The following is a 25,726-nucleotide window of genomic DNA, read 5'->3' as shown; positions in this document are numbered from 1 at the left end:
GTGGTGACATAAAATATATGCTGAACCGTAACCAACGGTAACGTACTGATAACGTAACCAATCAGAATTGCCACTGGACCCCACATGAGTGAACCCGGAAGTGAGTCCAGAATGGGCTCTCTCTCTCTTCCGTCTAGATTCGCTTCTAGCCCTGAAAAACTGTTACACTGTTGCTTGGGGAAACATGGCCACTGCCGGAGATTCGAGGGGAGAGCTTCAGAAGGAATTAGTCTGTTCTATTTGCCTCGATTACTTCGACGACCCTGTTATTTTAAAATGCGGCCACAATTTCTGCCGCATGTGCATTTTGATGCACTGGGAGGAAAATGGAGGCGATGATGTTGGTTACCAGTGTCCGGAGTGCAGGATGGTGCGTGGTTTGTTTTGATAAACGTTGCTACATCCTGGGTTGCTTAGCTACAGCTGCTTATTTGCACATAACGGGTTTATATACATGTGCGTCTTAATCATGCAGAGTGACTCAAACCGACAGTCTAAATAATAACCGTACTTTACTATATTGTTAATATTAGGATTGATCACTCCGAGCACGCTTATTGAATCACGAACGTTTTCTCAGTGCAGCACCAATAATTTTCTGCGTCGTAACGTTACATGAAACGGTGTCCTTTTTTGCAGGTGTTCGCAAAAATGAGTTTCACCAAGAACTACCTGGTAAAGAACTTAGTGGATAAACTGAGCGACTTCGACTACCTGAAGACGTGTAGGCCCTCTGCACCCCCAAAACCCGTGAAAATGGACGGGAAATGTGAGCGACACCACGAGGAACTGAAACTGTACTGCCACACGGACAGAAAGCCCATTTGCGTGGTGTGTCGGGAATCCAGAGCGCACAGGTGAGGCTCTCTGTGGACCCCACATTCAAGCGCAGACCGCGGCTTGTCTCAGCCTAACGTTACCTAAACACTGAATTGATAGCCAGAACCGATTGATAGCATCGGTTATGATGCATTGACAGTGGACCAATGCTCTTTGTTGTAACATTTTACATCAAAATGGTCTTAGAAAGTAAACATCATACATAATTTTATTATTTTTCTAGACACCATGATGTTGCTCCTGTACCCGAGGTTGTTGAAGACATGAAGGTTTGTTCTAGATTCCTTTTTTCCTCAGAGTTTGTTGGTTTTGTCTAATTATTAGCCTTTCTGTCTCTATCACTCTTTTGTGGTGTCTTTTTCCTCTCTTCTTGTCCTACTTCCTGTTATCTTAGTGTAAATGGCTGACTTGGCACTAGAAACCGTTGACGTTGTTTCTTGGCTAACCTTGGAGATAGCAAGGAGTAACTATCTGTCACCATAGTGCTGGATGCACACGTGGGATTTAGCACTTTAAGTGTTTTTATTTAACAGACGCAGACAGCCTTGAAGTAGCACATAGACATTGTTTGCAGTCTTAACGTTGTTTTCAGAAGTTGAGACAACTGTTAGAACCAGTGTTGTTCGGAACTAGGTGTGAAATTAACGCCTGTGAAATGCGGGTACTTTTTGCACAGCAGCAGGTCATTTTTGTCGTCTAGTCACTGTAGCTTATACACAGATGTTTGTGAGCCTGTGAGGAGATTTAATATTTTCTTCATGTTCATGGTCTCATGTGAATGCTCAAAATTAACCTTGACCATTTACCTATTTATTTTTTAACAACTTTCTCATTTCACTTTGAGGTGCATTGTGAATGTAGAGCACTGTATATTACTTTTTTTTGATAATTGGGGAAAAAAAAACTCCATATTGTTAAAATATATTATTATAAGTGATGTTATATGTTTGACAACAGTTCTTCTAACCCTATTTTTAATTTCTTAAACAACCTTAAATTTCTTTAAAAATGTAGGAAGACACATCATGGCCATATTCCAGGATGACAAACCCATGATTCATCAGGCTCAAATTATGAAAGAATGTTTGGAAGGGAGCATGTAGAATAATTTTTACACCTCTGAGTCCAGACCTTAAATGAATTGAATGTTGTTGGGATGTGCTGGAGTAGACTTTACAGAGTGCTTGACTCTTGCATTGTCAATATAAGATCTTGACGCACCTCTTGATGGAAATAACATCACATCAATTTCTGGTCTACTCCAGAACATCCCAAAGACTTATAATGAATTTAAGGTCTTTGATCATAGGTGCCAATTCATGTGTGAAAATGATTCTTTCACAATTTCAGCCTGATGAATCTTGACATTGTCATCCTGGAATATGACCATGATGTGTCTTCCTACATAGATGTTTAAGAAATGAAAAGCTACACACTTCATCAATTCAGGTTAGAAGAACTGTTGCCAAACATATAACATGCTAGAAATATAATAATCACTACAATAGTGATCCAATCATAGACTTTTGCCTATTTAAATCCAAACAGCGACTTTTTTTTCTTTTGACTGGGCAGTGTATTATTAAAATATTATATTGTTAAAATGTACATATTTTATTTTTAAACTAACTAACTATAGTTGTATAATTCCAAATATTACGGTTAATGTTTGTAGTTAACCTAAATTGGGTTCCAACAAGATGAATGGGAAGTTAAGTGGAACTCTATATGTTATTTTTATATTATTAGATTATATATTAGAATTTTTTCTACATTTGGAAAATCAAAATGGCTGGTAAAAAAAAAAAAAAAAAAAAAAAATCAAAATGGCTGATAAAATTGTAGCCTGGAAATCCAGACCCAAATCTTAAAATTATGGATCTGGCATTGAGTAATCAAAATTGCCCAACTCGTCATCTGTTTAGCTCGCCTCTGGCCCGCCTATATCAGATACACCGATGTGATTGGTGCAGCTCGGCTACAAGGGCATAGTTAATGAGCATCATTACTCAATGCCAGAGGATCTCGCTGAGCAAATTCAAATTGTGCTCTCGCGAGAACTCTGGATTTCCAGGGTAATAAGATTGTGTTTTCATCAGCAACTGTGACTGGTGGGCAAAAGTTTATTTCTTACACTTTTCTGGAAACTTTCACAAGGAAAGTGTGACGTATTTCACACATGTGAATTATCCGTTCCTTTGGATTCTTTGTGATACTCCTTGTTCACAGCCCAAGGTTAAACATGTTCAAATATTTGATGATAATGCAAAGCAGCAAGTGAGTGTAGCTCTACACAAGAACATTCATAGATTTTGATAAAGTCTGCAATGCTAAACTCCCTCACTGTCTCGTGTCCAGTTTCATTATGGGAACTGTTGACCTCTGCGTTTAACTATTTTGTATCTTTGCGGATACAGTAATAAGGTCCATATATGTCCACAAGATCCTTCCTAGAAATATTTCTTCCATTACTGATTGTACTTTGCATAATAATTTGTGCTGTAACACTACAAGTTTAAAGTTTTCTCTCTCATTTAACATGCAGAGTGAGCTCAAGCTAAGACTCATCAAGCTGAACTGGCAGAAATCCATGTGTACTAGAGTAAAGAGCACAGACGAGCAGGCCAGATCTGATGTCAAGGTATGAAAGCTTGATTGTTCCCACGCTGACTTTGCGTACAAATGACTCGAAATTGTTGGTTATATAACTTACTGAGGATTTATGATCCATGTTGAGGCCCTGATGTCGAATCTCAAACATTTGTCTCAACAGCTTAAAAAACAAGCCTTGAAGGAGAAGATTGAGGAAGATGTCGGCGCCCTGGTTCAGTTTTTGTTGGATGAGAAGGATGATCTGTTGGAAAGGTTGGAGGCCGAAGCGGTGGCCACTATCGGGCTGATCGATGCCAACCTGAAGCGTGTGGAGAGCGAGGCAGCCAAAGTGGATAAAGCCATCACTGAAATTCAAAATCACCTGAGTGACAGCGCTAACTTTGAGGTGAAGAAATTCAACAGCTGATATATTATAAACTAAAATTTCCCTAATCACACACGCACATTTGTTAATATGAAGCCCATTTACGCCTCAGAGTAAAAAAAGCAACAAGACAATTGTGAATTCTTATCCCTTACAATTGCAACTTTATTGAAAAGGCCCGTTCACACCAAGAATGATAATATTAGCTATATAATAACTATATTAGCATCCAAAAAATATCATCCAGTTGTGTTGTATGCTGCCTTACAGGTTGTGAACTATTCCTTTATGAATTTCTTCTGCTGAACACAAGTAGATGTTTTGAAGAATGTCAGTAACCAAACAGTTGATGGACCTCATTGACTCCCATAGTATTTTTTTCCTACTATGGAAGTCAATAGGGTCTATCAACTGTTTGGTTACCGACATTTATCAAAATATCTTTTGTGTTCAGCAGAAGAAAGAAATGCATACAGGTTTGAAACAACTTGAGGATGAGTAAATGACGACAGAATTGTAATTAAGTAACTATTCCTTGCTCTTTAAAGTCAGGTGGATTGTGATTGACTGCAAAAAAAATTGACATTCATCAGCTGGAAAAAAATTCTGGAAGTGATTCCTACAATATTGTTCCTTTGTCATTATCATTTTAGCTGTGGAGGTCTCTATTCTCATAAAATTGTCTTTTATAACTTTATAGCTAGCTATAGTTAGTATTACAAGTATCGTCCTTGGTGTGAACAGCCCTTAATTGTGACTACTTCTCATTTTGACTTTTTATAAAACAATTATGACAGTATATCTCGCCGTGTCTTTATATTGTGCAAATTGCAACTGTTTTTTTGTAATTGTGACTCTATATATCTTCCAGTTCTCACTGTGTGACATTATTAACATTTAACTTTTCCCCCCTCTCCAGAGTATCAGTAATTCATACTTAAGGTATGTAAATCTGTTAATTCTTTAACCTGTAGCTAAATGTATTTTAGGATGTTATCTCTCATAATGTGTTTTTTTCTTTCTTTCTTTTTTCTCATAGCCCCTGCCACGTCAACCTCGGTGTCCAGGCCTCTAACTCTCCTCCAGATTTCTCCGAGTTCACAGGCCCCTTTCAGCTCATCATGTGGAAGAAGATGATGCACGTGTTACACACAAGTGAGTGCTTTTGTTGCGGCCACATTTACCATTGGCAAATTTTCATGGGTGAAATCTAGTCATTTCCCCACACATGCAAAATGCAGAAGGCTGCTTGGTTTAAAAATGGCTTCTGTGTGAACGGTGCATCGCAACACTATTTTCAATAGACAATGAACCCTTTGTTTGCCCACAACATTTTGCCATGTGCGATATGTGGTGTTGAGTTAACATGACGAAACGGCTAACCAGATGTTCCCTGTTTTCCAGTGCCTCAGAATTTGACTCTAGATTTAGACACCGCTCACCCCTCGTTGACCATCAGCGACTTTGATACCAAGGTGGAGGAGGGCCGCGTACGCTCCCAGGAGCCCGACATGCCGCAACGCTTCACTCGTTTTTTCGGGGTGCTCACCACCGCCCAGTATTCGAGCGGCCAGCACTACTGGGAGGTGGATGTGCGGGACAAGGGGGTCTGGTATCTGGGCGTCACCACTGAGTACAGCAACCGCAAAGGTTTTGTAAACCTTTCGCCTTCCGCTGGCTACTGGAGCCTGTGTCTCCAAGACCGACTGTACGCCAACGAGGAAGACTCGCGCGTGCCCGTGGCGGACTACTGGAACTCCCCTCGTGTCGGCGTCTTCTTAGATTACGACCGGGGCCACGTTACTTTCTTCGACGCCGTCACTATGAAACGCATCTATAACTTTGTCACATACTTTGACGAGCCCGTCTCACCCTTCTTCAGCCCGGGGAAAAACGACCCGGGTAGCCGACTTCAAATATGTCATTTCTACTGAAAACGAAGCGATGCCGTACATGCAGTTCACAAGAAATAAAATTTTAAAAAACGATAAATGCTCCTGTTGTTGCATCGAAGTAAACATTGCAGGGCATTTTCCTTCCTGGAAGTAGGGAGGAAGTTTGTTTTTAAGCTCTGCTGTGTCTTTGGATTCAGTTGATCTGAATGAATTAGCTGCGTAGAGCTTTGATACAGCATAATATGAAGGAGTGAGATGAGTTTTTCTCGCTCGTGAATTATTATGTAGCCCCACTGAAATTCAGGTAGAGAGGCATTGCAGGTTTTCACGCAAATGTCGACTTTAGCTGCTCTGTGTCGTCTCGTCTTAGACCTCAGTGTTGTTTTTTGTACATCAGTGTAGAGGTGAAAATAAGGACTAAATCAGGCCAAAAATGTATTAATGCTTGGTATCAACATTTCAATTTGTAGAAATTTGTAAAATGATTTGGGGGGAAAAATGTTTTTTTTAATCGCCATGTATTCCATTTTATGGCATATATTTAAAAAAAATGTCTCTCTATTATTTTACATTTATTTGAAATGTTTACATATTCTTTTGTTGCAGTTTTGTTTTTTAAGGAATGTGTTTGTTAGACAAATAACCGTGTTACATAAAGACTCTGTGTTCGAACATATCGTAATAGCTCAGACTGCAATAGGTGCTATGCAACTTTGAGTTTGTGAGTTTTCGACAGATATGCTGCAAGGGGCGAGCGTCCTTTTGTTCATTTAATTATGTAAATGAGTTTATCCTGAAGCTTTGTGCCATTCGTGTTATGTCATGTACCTTTCAAATCCATTATATTAATTTTAATCTCTTATATTTGTTTAGCAGTAGTCAAATCTGTCTTGTGGGCTGATGGTGAAGAGAGAGGCTGAGAATGTTTGCTTTTGTACTGAAACATTTCAGCACCTTTTTATTGAGCTCAGATGGTTTGTTCGTGTTGATATTTCCTGAACTAGTTTATATACTAGAACCGCAGCAGTCATTTGTTCAAAATGTCTTTTGAGCTGACAAAGGATCAAGAAAACACTGGAACGGGTCACTTTTGGATCTTAAGATGTTTTGTACATATGCTGTTAACGTGAACATGCTCTCACAACACTCCATGATAAAAGCTAGGATCTAAGTTTCTTTTAACATTTAGTAGTTTTGGTAATCACTGTCTATTTTCTCATGAGAAATGAGTTCAACTTGAAAACATTGACTCTTTGTATGTTTAGTATATATATTTTTAATTTGGCTTTCTTTTAATTGCTGATGTAAGAGAACTTGCATCACATTTGAGCATAACTGCTGGATGGCACCATGAGTACATTTTACTTTTATGAGATTTAAAACCACTGCAATGTTAAATGTTTTCCTCTACAGTCATCTAAAAAATAAAATATTACAACAATTTTTTCATTTTAGCATTTCATATTTCATAGAACTAGGAAGTTCCATTTTATATCCATATATAATATTTTTTAAAAGTGAATCATTTTGATTAGTGGTTTAAAAAAAAGACGACAAAACTATGATTTTCAAATGAATAGGATTTTATTCTAAACTCCAATATTGTCCAGTGAAATGTACATATGGTTGTTTCTTTGCTGTATAAGATTGTTGTTTTTTTTAAACCACATTTATTAAATCATCTGTCCAAGCACTTTATCATGCATTGAATAGTGTAAAGGTCCATCCATACCAAGGACAAAATTAGCGTTCACACCAACGGACGATAATGTAATTGATCCTAAGATCGCTGCTGCAGTTGTCACCATGAAATTGTCTCTTCAAATGTATTTATTTTTTAAATATTGCAGTATTTTTGATTTATCTGTGCACATCAACATTTTTTTTTTATTAATGTGCCATTGTAATCTTTAATCAAAACATCTCTGATGATGTGTTCACTGGCGCGAGGGCGGGACAACCTGTCAGTCACATGAGATCAAGCCACAACCATCCAATCAATTCCAAATGCGCAGAATCAAGTCCCGCCCTACAATTTTTTGTTGTCCGAGAAGCCGTTTCACTCGAATATACTTCACGATAAGAAAGAAAAGACTATCTTCTGTTCATATCATTTCAATGCTATTGTTCCTCTGCGTCCTTATGGTGTGGACTTCCGCATTCTGATTCTGTTGTTCATAGAGACATTTTGCAGGTACAAAAAGTTTATTGTCAATATTTTAGCCATGTATGAAGCACAGCTCACACTTTCAAAACGAGCATTTTTTTTTAATGTATTGGTTAACGTGACCAATTTGAAGCCGTTGTGAAATCTGCATGCTCTCGCAAAGTTCCCGATCGCGTGGATTCCTATTGAAATGACTGGATTTTAAATCCCTTCTCGGATTTCACCCACTAAAATTCCCAGAACAATTGTAAATGTGACTGCACCTTTGGAGCAGTTTTAAAACGTTATAGTTATCGTTCTTAGTGTGAACAGGCCTTTACTGATGACGGTTCTCCAAAAAAGCCCATCATGATAGAATCCCAGACAGCAACAGTCTCGGCCCAGATCCGGCCCACATATGGGCCGTGTGTAATCCACATGTATCAGATGTGGGCCGACACTATGTTGCTGTCTGGGAAGCAACTGTTATATCAACTTGCAATTTGCATATATTATAAATTAATATACAGTATAGAATATTTGTTTTTGGCTATTACAGTATTTTTTTTATTTCCAGCCTGGCAATAGCAAATCATTACAAGTATCTCTGCTGCAGAAACCATATTCAGACTGCTGGTAAAATCATTATCATGCAAAAACATCATTTGCACAGATATAAGATATACGCTCACCGTTTCAGCTGTGAGCCACCGTTCATTAACCTTACAGTATCACATAGAGCGAGTAGCCTATTAAGGAGACATGGTGTCACATAAACCTTCAAAGAGACAAAGGAAATATCCACAAAATTAAAGGGAGGTGATTTTGAAATCATTCGCTGGTGATGGACAATCTTGAAACAAATTATTCAGGAAAATGTGTACAAAACATTAAATAAATAGACAAATGAACAAACTAATACTGACTAAAGACAACATTTGGTTGCTACACTGTGAACATCTGGCGCCTGCATGATTATTTACAGAGAAGAGATATAATTCCATACAACTGATCATCTTTATAGAACATTAAAAAACAGAGGCAACAGGCCTATACTTGAAATACTTGGGTTTGATTATATTTCTATTTGCTTGTTGGATTTTTCAACACGTAAAGTAGCCTTGTGCTTTAGAAAAATAAATAATTTGGAATGGAACAAATATGTCCTATTTTAGCTCCTTTTGTTAATTGGTTTGATTTTTTCTTTTTTTTTTTTCTTAGAGAGAGAGAGAGAGAGAGCAGGGATGCGCATCACTTCCTGTGCTGTTGATATCTGTGAGGAATAATCAGCTCAGATGTTCAGTCTGAATGATTTAAACACCCAGTTGGCTGAAAGCGCTCACTGAATAGCTTGGATATAGTGAAATCCCAGTGGTAAATGCTGACAATACAAGAAGCCAGTGTCATTTACATGTTACATACACCAAATATGTTCATATGTACATAAATTTGTATATTTACAAATGCAGAATGTAACAGAATTAAGATACACAACTGTTGCAGTCATGGGAAGGTCAATCACTGAGACGGGAAAGGAATCTTGGAAATAATCGCCTTTTCGGGTAAGGGTTTAAGACGCGATTAACAAAATGTATATATATATACTTTTTATTTATACACAACTTACATGATTTCTAATAAGAATCTGTGCTTATTGATATGGTTTCTGTTATTTACAATCAACATTCCTGGTTTAGTACAGAAGTAGTTCTTCGTTTTGGAACATGAAAATCAGTAAAAGATTAAAGAAAAGTGCTTTTTGTTCCTTCGATTCTTCCTTTCTGGTTTGGCTGAGGATTTCGCTGATATGACTATGCAAACTGTGATGAACCGAAGTCGCAGGAGAGTTTGTGTCACCCCGTGGCAGTGCCTGAGGGGTTACTGCAGGTACCGGTAGACTTTGAAGCAATGGTTACCAGAATCGGCCACCACAACATGGCCGTCGGAGGTTAAAGCGAGACCCTGCGGCCCATACAGTGGGTCAGCGGTTGTGTTGATGTAGGAGAGAAATGAGCCTGAGCTGTCAAACACCTGAGGAAAACAAACAAACTTGTATTGTAGAGATTGTCATCTTAAAAAAGTGCTACTGAAATGACTTATTTCTTGGAGATTTTGTAAAGAGGAAGTGGATGTTTAGAGGAGTCAGTACCTGTATTCTGCTGTTGCCCCAGTCTGCTACGATGATGTTGCCGTTAACATCAACAGCGACCCCTGTGGGCGCATTAAACTGGCCGTTTCCCTCTCCATGGGACCCAAATTTAAACAAAAACTCCCCATCTGCACTGTAGACCTGAGGAAATACACATTTTAATCACCCATATTAAATACATAATACACAATTTTACAATGATGCATTCTATGATTTCTCCCATCATTTAAGTTTTACACATATGAAATGAATAATAACTGCAAATATATTTCAAATCATCCAGTCATGTCAGTAGTTTTTTTTTAATGGAACAGGTTACCTCATGGGGGCAGCCATTTTGAAATCACATGACAGATACATATTTTGTTTTACCTCTGTAAACCCCATTATTGGAAACTTTGGTCACACTTAATTAATAGTTAGTTAATAGTGAGAATTGGACCCTAAACTATTACTTTTGCCTCAATTAACTACTAATTACTGCTTATTTATAGTTAGTAAGGTAGTTGTTAAGTTTAGGTATTGGGTAGGGTTAAGGGATGCAGAATATGGTCATGGCAAATAAGGCATTAATATGTGCTTTATAAGTACTAATAAACAGCAAATATCCTAGTAATATGCATGTTAATAAGCAACTAGTAGTGAGAATTGGACCCCAACTAAAGTGTTATCGAAACTTTCACTTGTGGAATAAATGAATCATTGCTGACTGCTAATATTGCATATTTACAATGATGACATCAACACCTGAAAACTATTGCATTTGTGTGAGATTGAGATTACATTACTACACCACTAAGCCATATTGTCAAAGCACTTAAATGATTACTAAGTGCACCTTTAATATTTATTAACATTTAATTGTACAGTGGAGAAATATATTAATATCATATACTATTTTTTTAAGTGTAAAGACTGATTTAAGGCATATTTAATGAATACTACAATTAAATAAATTATTTGACTAAAGAATATATGAGTCAAAAAATATTTAATTTAAAGGGGTGGTATAATGCCCCTTTTTACAATATGTAAAATAAGTCTCTGATGTCCCCAGAGTGTGTATGTGAAGTTTTAGCTCAAAATACCCCCGAGATAATTTTTTACAGCATGTTAATGTTCGCAAAAACTCGTCGTTTCGTGTATGTCCCTTTAAATGCAAATGAGCTGCTGCTCCTGGCACAGAGGGCGGAGCTTCAACATCTCATGTGTGTTAGCAACTCCGATTACCTCACGCAGACAAGCACTAAAATGTCAGAAACTGTTCTGCCTTTTATGTTCAAACCGGAGTCGGACAATGATGGAGAGACTCAAGAAGAAGTGACAACATGTAGAATGCAACAGGACGTTTCTGAATGGTTAGTTGATGAATTTATGTTTCTGATGTCGAGTTAACTGTCTTCAAGTCTTTAGTTAGCATATTCTGTCATGATAATCTATAAATCGCTCGTGTGGGAACTGTTGTAAGATGCATACAGAGTGGCATGCAATTGCATTTGTGTTACGTACTGTATTGCATATGAAAAGACAAATACGACAGCTTGAGCAGACTCACAAATGTGCTCTACTACAACAACTCTTCCTCTTCTCAACATGGACTGTGTGTTCCCGGGGGCGGGGCTTATGTAAATTTTAGGGTTAGTGATGTCACTAACCCGGGAGGAATATCATGTAGTCCCTACCAGCCGTTTGTTGTAGTCCTTAAAAAACGACTTCTTTAAAAGCAAATATCTTCCTTTGTTTTGAACTTTGAGCGTTGTAACTTTGCAGATGTTGTTTATGCTCAAACAGCAACATTACACACTAACTAAAGTTAGAAAAGTGAAATCATAATCAACCACCCCTTTAATATTCATTATGGTGTATGGAGTGTAGATTGATGTGGGGAAAAAAAGTAATTTAAAGTAGTTTAACATAAGACAGCAACATAAAATGTGAAAAAAATGAATGGGTACAGATACTTTCCCAAGGCAGATATATATACATAAAATACTAAATAAATCTAGTAATACTGTGAACTATTATTACAATTTAAAAGAGCTGTTTTCTATTATAATAAATTTTATTAAATTATGAAATAATTTATTCCTGTTGTGGGTGATTCTGGTCTCTAGATATGGTTCAAGTTTATGGGATTTTTTTCCCCCCGGTTTATTGTCCACCAGGTGAAAATTGTAAGAACGACCGAGAGATACACTCACCTTGACGGAGTGGTTATGAAAGTCTGTCACCACAATTTCATTCTTGTTGTTGACAGCAACAAAGTGCGGGCCTGCATGCGAGGAAACAGAGAGAAATGGGGGAGAAGAAAGATTCAGACGTGATAAACACACAGAAAGAGAGCGGAGAGGAGAGCAGGGATGTCATGTGATCAAGATCTCATAATTGATTAGATAGATCTCGTGATGTAATGTGTATGGAAGCCTGCATCCTTATCATTGAACAATTTGATTTTTGCCAACATTTGATTAGAAAGACAAAGCACAAAATCATTTGCTCTTGAATTCAGTTCTAGAATGAAACTTAATTTCAATAAGATAAATCACCACATTCTGGGATAAGAATTCACTCAATACTTACTGAACCCAGGGCCAGATTTACTAAACTTTTGCTCCAGTGCAAACTTTACACCACTTTTTTCTAAAAAGGAATGGGAAAAACACAAACAAGGGTAAGCGGAGACAAATAAATGACAGGGCAGAAGGGATTGAGACAAAAAAAAGCGCAGAAACATTTCAAACGGTGCAAGGATGAAAATCATCCTTAAATGCTGCAACAAACATGGAGCAGACCAGAAGAACAATGGAAGACTGTCTAGAGATGCACATCCCAAACCAGTCCGCAAGCCACATGCACTTGCCTAAAAGGGTTAGGAAAAGGGACTGATGTATTTCAATAGTAAAATAAGCAGCAGCAAGAAAGTGTTGGACGAGCTTCAAAAAGCATATGCGTGTAGCTATCAGTCTCTTAGAAAGAATATAGGCTCATTCATGTATGCATGCATTGGCCTTTATTATTTATCATACTGACAGATAATGCAACTGAAAATATAGCTTATAAAGCTAAAGTGAAACAGGAACAGAACTGAGGCAGGGGAAATATACAGGTTTACATCCTTTTAGACACTGGAACTGAAGCCTGTGTAAATCTGGCCATTTCTGTATAAAAACACCAGCCTTTTGCGGCGTTTTTTCTTCCCAGAATGGTTCTTAGTTGTTGCTTTTGTAGTGAAACACCATTTAGCTCTTGTTTCTTTAAAGTTTGTTCATGAATTGCAACAGTTTTGGTCACAAGAGTTCCTGAGCTGGACAAATGAGGTATTAGGAAGAGATGTTAGAGGACAAGCAGTCACAGCACACAACAGTGGGCGCCAACAACACCTCTGCAGCTCTTTAGTGCTTAGGTTAACCACCACAAACCACATTACATTATTCAACGTTGGGTTTATTAGCATTATGATACAGTGTTCAATCGCTGTACCTGCGAACTGTCTATCTGAAGTGCCTCTGGCTCCAAACTTGGTCACTAGTTTGCCATTAGACTGAAAGATGAACACACAGCAAGCTTTATTATCCACTGCGATGATATGACCGTTCCTGTCCACAGCCACTCCTTTGGGTCCCATCAGACGGCCAGCACCGATCTTATTCTGCATGGGGCACAGACATAAAGAGAGGGTCGTTTAGACTAGAGGACCTTATTAAACGGCTCTTAGGATTATGTAATTCCGAGTAGCCGAATCCTCGTCTCCTCCATGAACAATCAAAGTCCCAGTGAAACGGAAGTTGCAACCGACTTTACTTCAGTGTTGTGACTCATTTCCAAGTGAAACGGAATATTGAATAGAGGGCGGGGTTTAGCAGACTGACAGTTGGAGGGGAGTGGTTAAAGGGGGGGTGAAATGCTCATTTTCACTCAATCTCCTGTTAATCTTGAGTACCTATAGAGTAGTATTGCATCCTTCATATCTCCAAAAAGTCTTTAGTTTTATTATATTTATAAAAGAAAGATAGGCTGTACCGAGTCTTTCCGGAAAAAACCGAGCGGCTGAAGGCGGGCCGTGTGGGCGGAGCTAAAGCTGTGCTAACGCGCCAAGGCCGAGCTAACAACACACAGACATTTGAAGCAGTTTTACTCACCGCCTGGTTCCAACGCACTACCGCGAACCTTTTTCAATGTGACTGCTCGATCCTTAAGCATTAGACGATCTGCAAATCCGTCGATCTGGGCTTTGTTTATAAAACAATCATCGTCGAAATGCAGGGAACAAACAGTCTTACACAACCTCCGTTGATACTCTGGAAAAACAAACTCCATCCACTGGTTCCTTAACGCCGGGTTCTTTGGGAATCTGTGCAGGGTTGTCTTGCCCTGCCAACCAAAAACCCACTTCTTTGGTGACACTGACTTCCCTAAAGCCGAGCATAGCGCTTTGATGGGCGTACTGCTTTCGCTCTCTTGCTCTGATCTACGGTTGCGTGCGCGCCCGCGATCTTACCGGAGAAGTGCCCTTAGGACCTATTTAAGGAAATTCCGCTACATCTGACGTCACACATGCCCATACTCGAAAAAAACTTTCCGAAACTTGTGACAAACCGGAAGGAGCATTTTTGGAACAGAAATACTCCTTCAAACGTACAATTTAATTTTTGAAACTTTGTCCATGTTTAGCATGGGAATCCAACTCTTTAACAGTGTAAAAAACTCAGTATGCATGAAATAGCATTTCAACCCCCTTTAAGGATATTCAACCCAAGCCATCAAACTGACGTCATCAGAGAAGGAACGCCATTCCAGAGCGAAAGCAAAATTTCAATTTATTTTGATTAAAGATTCCCACGTCAAACTAATTTTTTCTGTGTATTAACATACACTGATTCATTTTTCACCACAAGACTAGTAATGCGCGCTAACAAAGCAAATAAAGTCAATTTTGATTTCATGACGACTACAACCGCATCCTGCTGACTTACAACTTTTTGTGTTTTCACTATTTTTAATATTCCTCCTTGTTCTAGCTTACTCTTGTATTCCTCATTTTGTAAGTTGATTTGGGAAAAAAGTGACTGCTAAATTAATACATGTAAATGTAATTAGTCAACCATGGCATGGAGTAAGAAACAATATTTACAGAGTGAGCAAGAAACAAATTATGGCTTCAAGTATACATTTTAATTATTGTCATTTAATTTATGTCAATATTTAAGGACTTGTACTGCTTGAGTTGTGCTGCTTAAATCTTTTTTGGAAACTGTGATTAAAAAAAATTTATTTTGATGAACAGAAAGATAAAAGGACAGTATTTATTTTAAATAGAAATTTGTGTAATAGTATAGTCTTTCCTGTCACACACAATCAATGTTTTATGGGGACATTCCATACACATAATGATTTTTATACTGTACAAACTGTATATTCTACCCCCTAACCCTGAACCTACCCATCACAGAAGACTGTCAGCATTTTTACACTTCCTAAAAACATCACTTAGTACGATTTATAAGCCATTTTCCTCATGGGGACCAAAAAAATGTCCCCACAAGATCAAGGATTTCAGATATTGCCATCATCGTGGGAGACATTTTGTCCCCATAACGTAGGGTATACTGGAACCACACACACGTATGCATGTATGTATGTAACTGTAAATTATGATGTAAACATCACCTTGAATTTCCCATCAGGGGAGAAGATGCTGATCCATCTGTTATCATAATCAGCTACTATAATGTCTCCATTCGTGTCGACTGCCACTCCTGTCGGCCTCTGCAGTTGTCCTGGAGAACGACCTCTGACCCCAAACCGTGCTTTGAACTGGCCATCATTAGTAAACACCTTCATAAAAACAAACAGATGATACAATTTTGCACTGAATGCAATGAAAATCTGTCTATATCTCTGTATTGATCCCAAGTAAGATTACTGTGACACATTGATTCATTAATTTAATATCCACTAAATTGATTTAGAAATAAAGCCTATGATTTTTATAAAATTGCTATATATCAACTAACCTGTATACACTGGTTGTTGCTGTCCGCTACAATGACCCTCCCATTAGTGGAAGCAGAGATGCCCTGTAGATTAGTGAACTCTCCCTTCTCCCTCCCCCGAGAGCCTGATGGGTCAAAGGAAATTCACAAAATCAAAATAATATTTAACAACAATTTAATATGTCTAACTTCTTATTGTGCACACACACAAAAAAAATAATTATCCAGTGTTTCTTACCCACTCTGTAAATCAGCTCATCCTCTATGGGGTTTTCCTTCTTTTTGGTGGTGCTGTACATGCTGGAGGGTCTCCGTACGGCTTTCTGCCTGATGTGTCCTCCTGTCCCGCTAGGAGATTTAACCCTCCTCTTCACATCATCCGGAGACTGGGGCACATCTGACGGCTTTATCGCCCGCAGTCTGAACGGGCTGCCCCGCACGGGCTGTCCATAAAGCATCAAAGAGAACGAGTACTCCCCTTCGCTCTTAATCGTGTACCCTACCTCATACGTTCCGTTTTTATTGTCCACGACCTCCACCTCGACCGCCCGCACTCCGTCCTGCCCCGTTATCTCCCCTCGGAGGACCGCGTTACCGGTCCGCACAAGCTCGCTGTCTTTATCCTTAGTGGTAACAGTTGCAGTCACGTGCTGACCGACCAGGGCATGTCTGAGCCCTTCTCCCGTTGCCACACTGGTGTGTCCCACGGCACCCGTCGTCAGCAGGACGCCCAGGTTCTGGATGGAGCGTCGCAAGCCCTCAGTCTCTATCTGGCAGTCCAAGTGGGCGTTCTCGTGCGGCCGTTCAGGGAAGTCGTGGCAGGCGAGGGCGCTCACCCGCTCACTCATCTGCTTTTGGACCAGCAGGACTTCGGTGGCGCTGCCGTGGTTCAGGGCCTGCTCAGTGAAACTGCAGCTGTTCTGGATGTGCTCTTTTCCCTGCAGAAGACAGGATAACTGTGCCTGAAGCACCTGCAGAGAACACAGCAGAAAGGAGCGTTAGAGAGATAGGAGAGGAGTACAACCTGTTTAACAAATCAGGACATTCTGACCTTCTGCTTAGTGCTACAAATGTTCTCCAGGTCGGTGATGAGCGCAGCCTGGCGTTGGTGCAATGCCTTCTCGAGCTCCTCAAATGTCATGTTGATCTCATTGACCGCTTCGTTCTTCCTCTCGATCAGCTGTTTAGAGATTTCATTCACCAGCTCAATGGCCGCTGTTAGCTGGGGCAGCCTGACCGAATAAAAAAGAACAGATTTTATCAGAGAAATGATGGAAAAGAGACAAGTAATTTGGAAAACAGGCCGCAATATTATTCACAATCATCACTAAAAACAGCTTATAAAAGCATAATTTTGTTTTATATTTAGTCACTAGTAAAATGATTATATATTATTGTATATTCATATTTTTTAATATCATGATATCAATATCATATTTTAATAATATCTAAAATAATTTTAATAACAAAGACATGATAATGTTTTAAAAAATTATCATGTATTTGTTGTTTAAATTATCTTAATAATAGTAATAATGAAATAAAAATAGTAATAATAGTAATAATAATGGTGAATATATTATGTTAGTTTTAAATAATTTGTTTCATTATATATATATATATATATATATATAAAACAAATGATTTAAAACTAACATAATATATTCATCATTATTATTATTACTATTATTATTATTATGTAATGTTTTTTGAATATAACATTTTTCGAATAATATTTTTCGAATAATAATGAAAATTTATTTGAAGCAGTATGTATGTAGTGTGCTCTGTTGTTATTATTGAAGTGATGAATTGTATGTAACAGCTGACTATTCCGAACGGTGCATATGTACCTGTTGCGTATAGCATCCAGCTGGTTCTTTAGCACTGCTTTGTGCTGTTCTAGAACATCCCGCAGTGGAACGGTCACATGCTCCCGGTGTTCCCCCTCCGTGCAGTCCAGGCACATGGCCGTCTCACACGACTCGCAGTAAAACTCCATCACCTGCAGGGGCACCAGTGAGCAACCCTTTCATTCAGCATACTAATGGATTATCAAAGGGAGCTAATGTATGCTAACAGGCCTGAACAGCGTAAACACACATGTATTATGACTTTGAAGACACATAAAGGAAAGAAGCTGGTAGTGACACAGCAGCCTCTGCCAATGAAAAATTGGCTTAAATGTAGAGAAATCAGTGGTGGTAAAGGAATTCCCAACAATCCCTTGTAGCCGCGATTTTCCCTGCAACCTCGTTTTTGATGGTTTCTCCTTCATGTTCCCACCAAGTATTGCCAAATGTGGTTTCATCATCAGATGGTAATAGGCTTACCTTGCCCTCGTGATTGGGACAGGAGAGCGGTTTCCCAGCGGCTGCTGCGCTGACAGACTCCAGCACGCTACAGGCCTCCGGCCGAGAACATTCTGGGTCTCTCTGCAGCACCTCCATGAGGTTTGTGATGAAGAAGTTGTTCTGTAGTGCCGCCACACCTTTCTCAGGCAAGATGGAGGTCTGTCTGCACACCGGGCAGGACAGTGTCAAAGACTGAGAGGGAATGTAGTTCTGTAGGCACCTGTGAGATAGAGAGAAGGACAGACATGATTAACAACCTCAAACTAAATCAATCAGCCACAATCAGTTGTTCCAAACCCTTTATTTCTGCTGTGGAACACAAAAGGAAATATTTTGAAGAAGGTCCACTTTGCTGTTTTCCTAACAATGTAAGTGGATGGGGACCAAGGACTGTTGAGCTCCAAAAAGGACAAATACAAAACCATCATAAAAGTAATCCATACGACTCATGCACTATATTCTAGAGTCATACGATAGCTTGTCACCATTCACATTCTTTTTATATGGAAAGGAGTAACATATATTTAGCTATAAATAACTCCCTTTGTGTTCTACTGAAGAAAGTAAGACATACAGGTTTTACAAAGATCAGAGGGTGAGTAAATGATGACAGAATTTCAGTTTTTATGTGAACTATCCCTTTAAATGGGTATATGATGTATTTTAACATCATATATTACACGTCGCCTTTAATGTAAACGTATCTTTGAAAAACAGATACCAACAACAACCATTAACATACACTACATTTCAAAAGGATTTATTTATTTTTTTTAAATTAATACTTTTATTTATCAATGAAGCTTTAAACTGTCAGTAAAGACATTTACATATTTATATTCCAAGAAATGCTGCTATTTAATCAAAGAATCCTGAACAAAACTAAAATATTAAGAAGTACAATTGTTTTAACAACAATATAAAAAGAAGAAATGTTTCTTGAGTAAATCAGCATATTAGAATGATTTCTGAAGGATCATGTGACACTGAAGACTGAAGTAATGATGCTGAAAATTCAGCTTAGCAATCACAGGAATAAATTACATTTCAAAATATATTCAAATAGAGAACAGTTATTTTAAAATGTAATAATAATCCATAATGTTACTGTTTTACTGTAAATGTGATCAAATAAATGCAGCCTCTGTGAGCATAAGATACTTTTTTTCCAAAACGTTAATTAAAAAAAACAATTCCAAACAAAAATCTGACCAAACCCAAACATTTGAATGCAGTGTATCTCACATTTCATAAATGATGTACTCCTGCGGGACAGTGTGAGAGCGAGAGGGCTAGGAGGGGAAGTGTTGCTGAAATTTCAGTCACAACACGAACAATCACAGTGGAAACACTCCACTGACATTCAACCCCACAGATACAAAGACACGGAGAGTCTCACTGCACACATCTCATGCCATCTATGCAGAAGAAAATATTTGTGGTAGAGACAGAGCACCCATGCCAAGCTTTGTCAGCAGGAAGTAAACAGTTCACGCAATCCTAAGGTTTACAACTGATCTATGCTTCACTATGGGGGGTGTTGTTGTGGTGTGTAAGTGATGTAATCGGTGTGCGGCTGAACACCGTGTAACACCGATCATCACAGCAAGCCTATCTCATGCCAGAGCTGTGGCATTGTGCTGTGGTGCTCATGTGGGAAATATGAGTTCAAGTGTGGCTCGCGTCATGTATTTCTGGTTAGGAAGTAACCAGGTGAGTGTGGAGACGGGGGGGGTGGAGGGATGCTGAAAACTGTTGAGGAACATAGGTGGGTCAACTATGTACATATATGCCTCCACTTATGCTGACTGGGTAGACATGTTGATTACCAATTGCTGGTTTGAATGACGTGATGATTGGATAGATCATTTGAACGTGTTCCTCCCAAACTTTGTTAATAAAACATAATTTAGCAACAGATACAGACCTTTCGCAGAAGGTGTGCAGGCAGGGCAGGACTTTAGGGTTGTGGTAGTGATCCAGACAGATACTACACACCAGGAACTGCTTGTCTATCTGGCGCACCACTGGGCTTGTGCGGCCGGTCTCAAACTTCGCCATGGTGACAGACATCCACAGAGAGGGCCGAGGGCCAGGACACACCTTAACCTGAAATGAAGAAGATGCTGAGTTATTAAAAGTCTTCAAACAGGAAAAAAAACACCATGTGTCATCATTTAAACTTTGAAATTATAAAGAGGCCAATTCACACTGCACCGACACATGCCAAACAGCACGGATGATCAAAAGATTACAGCACGTCACTTCTCAGACATTACATGACTAGAAAACAAGCGATGACAAACACCAAAAGTAACACACTGATCTGACAAAACCTGACAAAGTGTCTGTTGCCATTGGTCAGCGACCTCTGTGTCTGTCGGTACAGTGTGAATTGGCCTTTAAAGGGATAGTTCACCCAAAAATGAAAATTCTGTCATATTTCACTTACAATCATGTCGTTCCAAACCCATAAGATTGGTTAATCTTCAAAACACAAATGCAGATATTTTTATTGATTTTTTAAACTTGAGAGGTTTCTGTCCGTCCATTGAAAGCCCAGAAAAGAAGGTCCAAAAAGGTCATAAAGGCATCATGAAGCGAATCCATGTGAATAGTGCAGTAAGTCCAAGTCTTGTAAAGAGATACAACAATGTGTTCATCAAATAAAGTGATCATATCTCTCCACAAGTTTTGGAATAAACCGCTCAATTCATATGGATTTGTTTTATGACGTCTTTATGACCTTTTTGTATCTTTTAAAATGGTTACCTGGACTTTCAATGGAGAAACAGAAACCTCTCAGGTTTCACTAAAAATAATACATTTTTGTTTCGAGATCAACCAAAGTCTTATGGGTTTGGAATGACATGAGCGTGAGTGAATGATGACAGAATTTTCATTTTTGGGGTGAACTATCTCTTTAAAGAGATATTGAGATGGCAAGAGAAGACAAACTCCTATATGAACAGGAGAACCTTGAGAGTGAGACAAGAGGTGCTGCAACCAACACATTATTCTGCTGAGCAAAGAAGAAGAGAAGAGCACGGAAAATTGGATTACAGAGTTGTGGAGGAAAATAAATGTCAACAATTTTCATGCCACTTTTCCACATGTGCCGCAACAACAGCGGGCAGACGGATAAGTAATGATACAAGGACATGAGCAACTGCTGAGGCCATTACATGCTCCTGCAATGTGGACACACTGTGCCACTTTTTACTTTAGTTGTCCTCCAGGCAAAGAGATATGAGACAGAGGAAAAACTAATATTTCAGGTCTAATTCTATTTAAGGATGTAAAAGAAAACAACTAACATAGGGCCATAGAAATATGACCGTCTTTCAAAGACATGTCATGTTACATTTTAAATAGAAAATTTAATAATGCACAATTCCATGTTTACGTCTTATTTTGTTGCACATTATTCACATACTGTAAGTGAAACATTGTGAATATAGTGAAAACTTAACACAGTATTTCCTGCATTCAGAAGCAACAGCAACCATTTAAAAAAATGCTTCAATTAATAATTCATGGATATTTAAATTATGTGACCAAAATTATGTACAATTTGATAGATTAAAGAGAGTCCCCAAAATGAAAATTCTGTCATTTACTATTCACCCTCATGTTGTTCCAAACCCGAAAGACTTTCGTTCATCTTCGAAACACAAATGAAGATATTTTAATTAAATCAGAGCTTTCTGTCCCTCCATTGACAGCAACGCAACTACAACTTTGACGATTCAAAAAGCCTAATAAAAGCCTAAATTAAATCTGTTCATCATATACTAAAGTGATTCAGTCTCTTCAGAAAATTGGGACTAAACCACTCGATTCATATGAATTCGTTTTACAATCTCTTTATTAACTTTTTAAAGTGACAAAGTGGTAGTTGCATAAACTGTCAATGGAGGGACAAAAAAAATCTCTCAGATTTCATCAGAAAGACCTTCATTTGTGTTTTGAATATGAACAAAAGTCTTACAGGTTTGGAACGACATGAGGGTGGTGAGTAATTAATGAAATTCTTTTTTTTTTTTTTCTCTCATTTTTGGGTGAACTAACCCTTTAAGGGGCAACGCATCTTAACACACTCTCCCATACAAATCAGATTCAATATTCATACCTCACATCAAAACATAAAATAAGGCCTTAATTCAGGAAAGTCTCTCAGTCTGATCAGTTTGCAGGCCAGTGTTTCATTATCACACTTTCAGTCTCTCACTTCTGCTCTCTGTCATGTTTTGACAGTGAGCGTTTTGCTCTCAGTTTACTTCAATGCCCCTGGTCCCAGAGTTGCTCTGATACTTCTGCAGGACTGATATGTGCACTGCTCTCATGGACGTATGAGTGATGGTAACATGAGAGCGTTAAACATAGCTGATATTAGTTCCCTTCTCCCGCCTTCTAAAATCCTCCACCCCCAAACCCCCCCTCATCCTTTCTGATTTGATGTGTTGATGTATGCGGGCTATATTTAGACGCAGGTCTCACTGGGGTAAGCTTAATAAGGGGTCACGTCCAGCAGCGGGGGGCTGACATTCTTGTGCACAACACAGAAAGAGGAGCCAGAGTAGGTATCTGGGCTGACAGTTGATCAGATACACACTGACACGTAGAATTCATTATCATGGGAATAAAAATGCAATTTACAAATAAGATTTACTGGTCTGAAATGCACAGAAAAATAAGAAATATACACATCTGAAAATAAGTGCACAACATTTTCTGCCGTCGCTACATGGTCTATGACATATAACAATGTATATATGATGTAAAAAATCTTTTGAAAAACTGATCTGCAAACATGTGAGAGTAGTACACATCACATTAGTACATAATTATTATCATTTTCAATATGTTTTTTATATATTATATAATTATATTATATAACCCATTATATATATACACACACACACACACACACACACACACACATACATATATATATATATATATATATACACACATTCATAAATATTCCATTTTTGGGAAGTCTGACCATTAGTCAGTTAGTCGTTAGTCAGCCATTAATTACTTATTGACCCTAACACAGTCATGAGGGGTCTGCAGGGGTCCTCTATATGACATAATTTCCTTTTTATGTTTTTCATGATTTTGATTTGGCAGGCAAAAATGTTTAAATATTAAAAATCACTGAAGCAGTTTTATTATACACACTGCATATAGAAACTAAAAATAGCAAAACTACTTAATAAGATTTTTTTTTTTGTATTTTATTAATTAGAATAGCAGGACAGTTGTATCATCCTAATATTATATACACACACACACACATATATATATATATATATATATATATATATATATATATATATATATATATATATATATATATATATATATATATAGTGTGTGTGTGTGTGTGTGTGTGTGTGTGTGTGTGTGTGTGTGTGTGTGTGTGTGTGTGTGTGTGTGTGTGTGTGTGTGTCTGTCTGTGTGTGTGTGTGAAAAAAGTTTATACATGTAACTATGTATTTTTAGATGGATATCGATAGATAGATAGATAGATAGATAGATAGATAGATAGATAGATAGATAGTCTTATTATAAACAGGTTTATTCAAGTAGGCTAATTCAAGTATGTATAAACTTCACAATATATTCTTTTTTTATAAAAAAATATTAATATTTTAAAAAAAAGGCTATAGGCTATATAATAAGAGTGTTATGTCACTAACCCACATGCATGCCAACCAAAACAAAGTGTTTTGCTCTAAATGCTGACTGGCATAACTCCACCTGTTTCAATAAAACAAGATCTGTAAGATCTTATGGTTCAAGCCACCGGTCAGCAAACCTGACCTGACCCAGATACAGCCACAATCGAGAAACCAAACACTGTGTCATTGTTCAAAAAAAGAAGCCAACAACAATCCGCAATTGTGTCATGCCGCCACTTACAAAGTTATCCCACAATGCATCCCACACGTCACTGTGTGCATGGCACATACACCTTTCAAACACAGCTGCTTCTGACATCCACAAACATTCCATGGGATGCTGAACTCATGACTTAGACATCCAAAACTATAGGTATATAGTTAAAATAGTTAAAAAGAAAAAAAGGTATTTACCCCTAACTGCTCTCCCACACGAGGGTCTCTTCAAACCGTAGTAAAATCAGAATAGGCAGTAAAGGTGTGAACAACATGACACAGGGTGAAGCAAGAGAACGTTCCAAAACCTCAGACCAACTCTGACCAGATGTGAAACAGGAGACAGAAACAAAAGCATTCTTCCCTTTCAAAGCCACAGCTCTTCACTGCTCCAGTGAACACGCACAAAACAATGACAACCGTTCACGTGCACACAGCAACACTCAAACGCACTAGGGTGAAAGAGGAAGCACACTTACACGAAAAAGCAGAGTTGATGCTTCTCAGGCAGGTTCCATTGTTGTTTTGTGAGATTTCAGCAGGGCTTGGTGGCTGAATAGCACAACAGATCCCCTTCCCTTTCTCTAGCCCCCCTCCCTAAATGAATGCATGCACTGCTCGTCGTCCCTACGCCTACTAGTGCACTGCACTCTCACTGCCCGTGCCCGAGCAACAGCTGTGATGTCACGAAGGGGCGGCTGGCTAAAGCCAAACCACGTACCGGGCTACACCATTGGCTGAGGATGAATGCACAGCGTTTGCTCCTCCCACAAGCTCTGCTGTGATTGGCCGTTCAATGTTATCTTCCCAAAGGCATGGATTGCATCACAGAGAAACAATTCCTGACAGATTGGGTGGGTTGGGAAAGGGAGAGGATTTAAGTTGAATGCCAGCTTTTTAGTGCATCGACTTTAGCATGTGTGCGTGTCTGAATGCTTATGATGATCAATAAACAATAATAATCATATAAAAAGATTGTAGTGTGCCACAAAACTGTTCAGTTCACTTTGCACCTGCTTCGAAAGGAAAAAGCTTTAACATGGAAAAGCTGCTTTAAAAATGCACTTTAAGGAAATAATTGAAGCGTTTCAGATGGGATGTTTAATTTCTGTGTGTTATCTTTATGTTTCAACTATTTTAACTTGACAAAAAACATCAAAATGAATGTAAATCTTGATTTAACTTCGGACATTGCCCTGCTTTTGCTTGCTTGTGAACCGACTGACATAAAAAGTCTTAAAACAATCACTCGTATGATGGTTATATAAGAGATGATGTCATTAAAGCTGGGTGGAGCGACTCCGGATTGTAGGATTATGAATTCCAATACCTCTGTTTTTATGAAATATAATAAAACAGCAATAAATAAACAAATAAATAATATAAAAATAACAACAAATTTAATAAGCGATATTTAAATTTATGCAAATGATATAATCTGACCTAATACCAATAGTTTTGCATGT

The 25,726-nt window shown here is 38.3% G+C and overlaps 2 protein-coding genes across 9 annotated transcripts in view; one reads left to right on the top strand and one right to left on the bottom strand.

Annotated features, from left to right (window-relative positions):
- Positions 1-69: 69 nt before the first annotated feature.
- Positions 70-7,416, top strand: trim47 (tripartite motif containing 47). The gene is made up of 8 exons (XM_079861374.1): positions 70-370; positions 640-857; positions 1,064-1,109; positions 3,386-3,481; positions 3,614-3,838; positions 4,737-4,759; positions 4,857-4,972; positions 5,222-7,416. The coding sequence occupies exons 1-8, from the start codon at positions 185-187 to the stop codon at positions 5,749-5,751; spliced, it is 1,440 nt and encodes a 479-aa protein (XP_079717500.1). The 5' UTR covers positions 70-184; the 3' UTR covers positions 5,752-7,416.
- A 1,398-nt stretch (positions 7,417-8,814) lies between these two features.
- Positions 8,815-25,726, bottom strand: part of trim3b (tripartite motif containing 3b) — a 29,760-nt gene continuing 12,848 nt past the window's right edge. For 2 of the 8 annotated variants that reach the window (XM_079861364.1, XM_079861365.1), the window contains 12 exons: positions 20,282-20,463; positions 18,334-18,574; positions 17,854-18,005; positions 17,052-17,232; positions 16,239-16,971; positions 16,022-16,125; positions 15,675-15,842; positions 13,488-13,656; positions 12,588-12,647; positions 12,209-12,279; positions 10,008-10,148; positions 8,815-9,889 (listed from right to left, as the gene is read on the bottom strand). In XM_079861364.1, coding sequence (XP_079717490.1) covers positions 9,737-9,889; positions 10,008-10,148; positions 12,209-12,279; positions 12,588-12,647; positions 13,488-13,656; positions 15,675-15,842; positions 16,022-16,125; positions 16,239-16,971; positions 17,052-17,232; positions 17,854-18,005; positions 18,334-18,574; positions 20,282-20,427 — 2,319 coding nt within the window. In that variant the 5' untranslated portion in view covers positions 20,428-20,463 and the 3' untranslated portion in view covers positions 8,815-9,736. Of the gene's footprint in view, positions 9,890-10,007; positions 10,149-12,208; positions 12,280-12,587; positions 12,648-13,487; positions 13,657-15,674; positions 15,843-16,021; positions 16,126-16,238; positions 16,972-17,051; positions 17,233-17,853; positions 18,006-18,333; positions 18,575-20,281; positions 20,464-21,332; positions 21,355-24,458; positions 24,694-24,739; positions 24,918-25,726 lie in introns of those variants that run through there. The other 6 variants (XM_079861368.1, XM_079861369.1, XM_079861363.1 and 3 more) reach the window with 5 other exon arrangements.

This window comes from Squalius cephalus (genome assembly GCF_949319135.1).
Source record: "Squalius cephalus genome assembly, chromosome: 24".
NCBI classification, from domain to species: Eukaryota; Metazoa; Chordata; class Actinopteri; order Cypriniformes; family Leuciscidae; genus Squalius; species Squalius cephalus.
This window is presented reverse-complemented; position numbering and strand designations above follow the sequence as displayed.

Bases quoted from the DNA above. Each gene is read 5' to 3' on its own strand.
- trim47 (XM_079861374.1), top strand. From the start codon at position 185: ATGGCCACTGCCGGAGATTCGAGGGGAGAGCTTCAGAAGGAATTAGTC. The intron at 1,110-3,385 runs GTTTGTTCTAGA...TTTAACATGCAG, and splicing joins AGGTTGTTGAAGACATGAAG to AGTGAGCTCAAGCTAAGACT. The intron at 3,482-3,613 runs GTATGAAAGCTT...TTGTCTCAACAG, and splicing joins AGGCCAGATCTGATGTCAAG to CTTAAAAAACAAGCCTTGAA.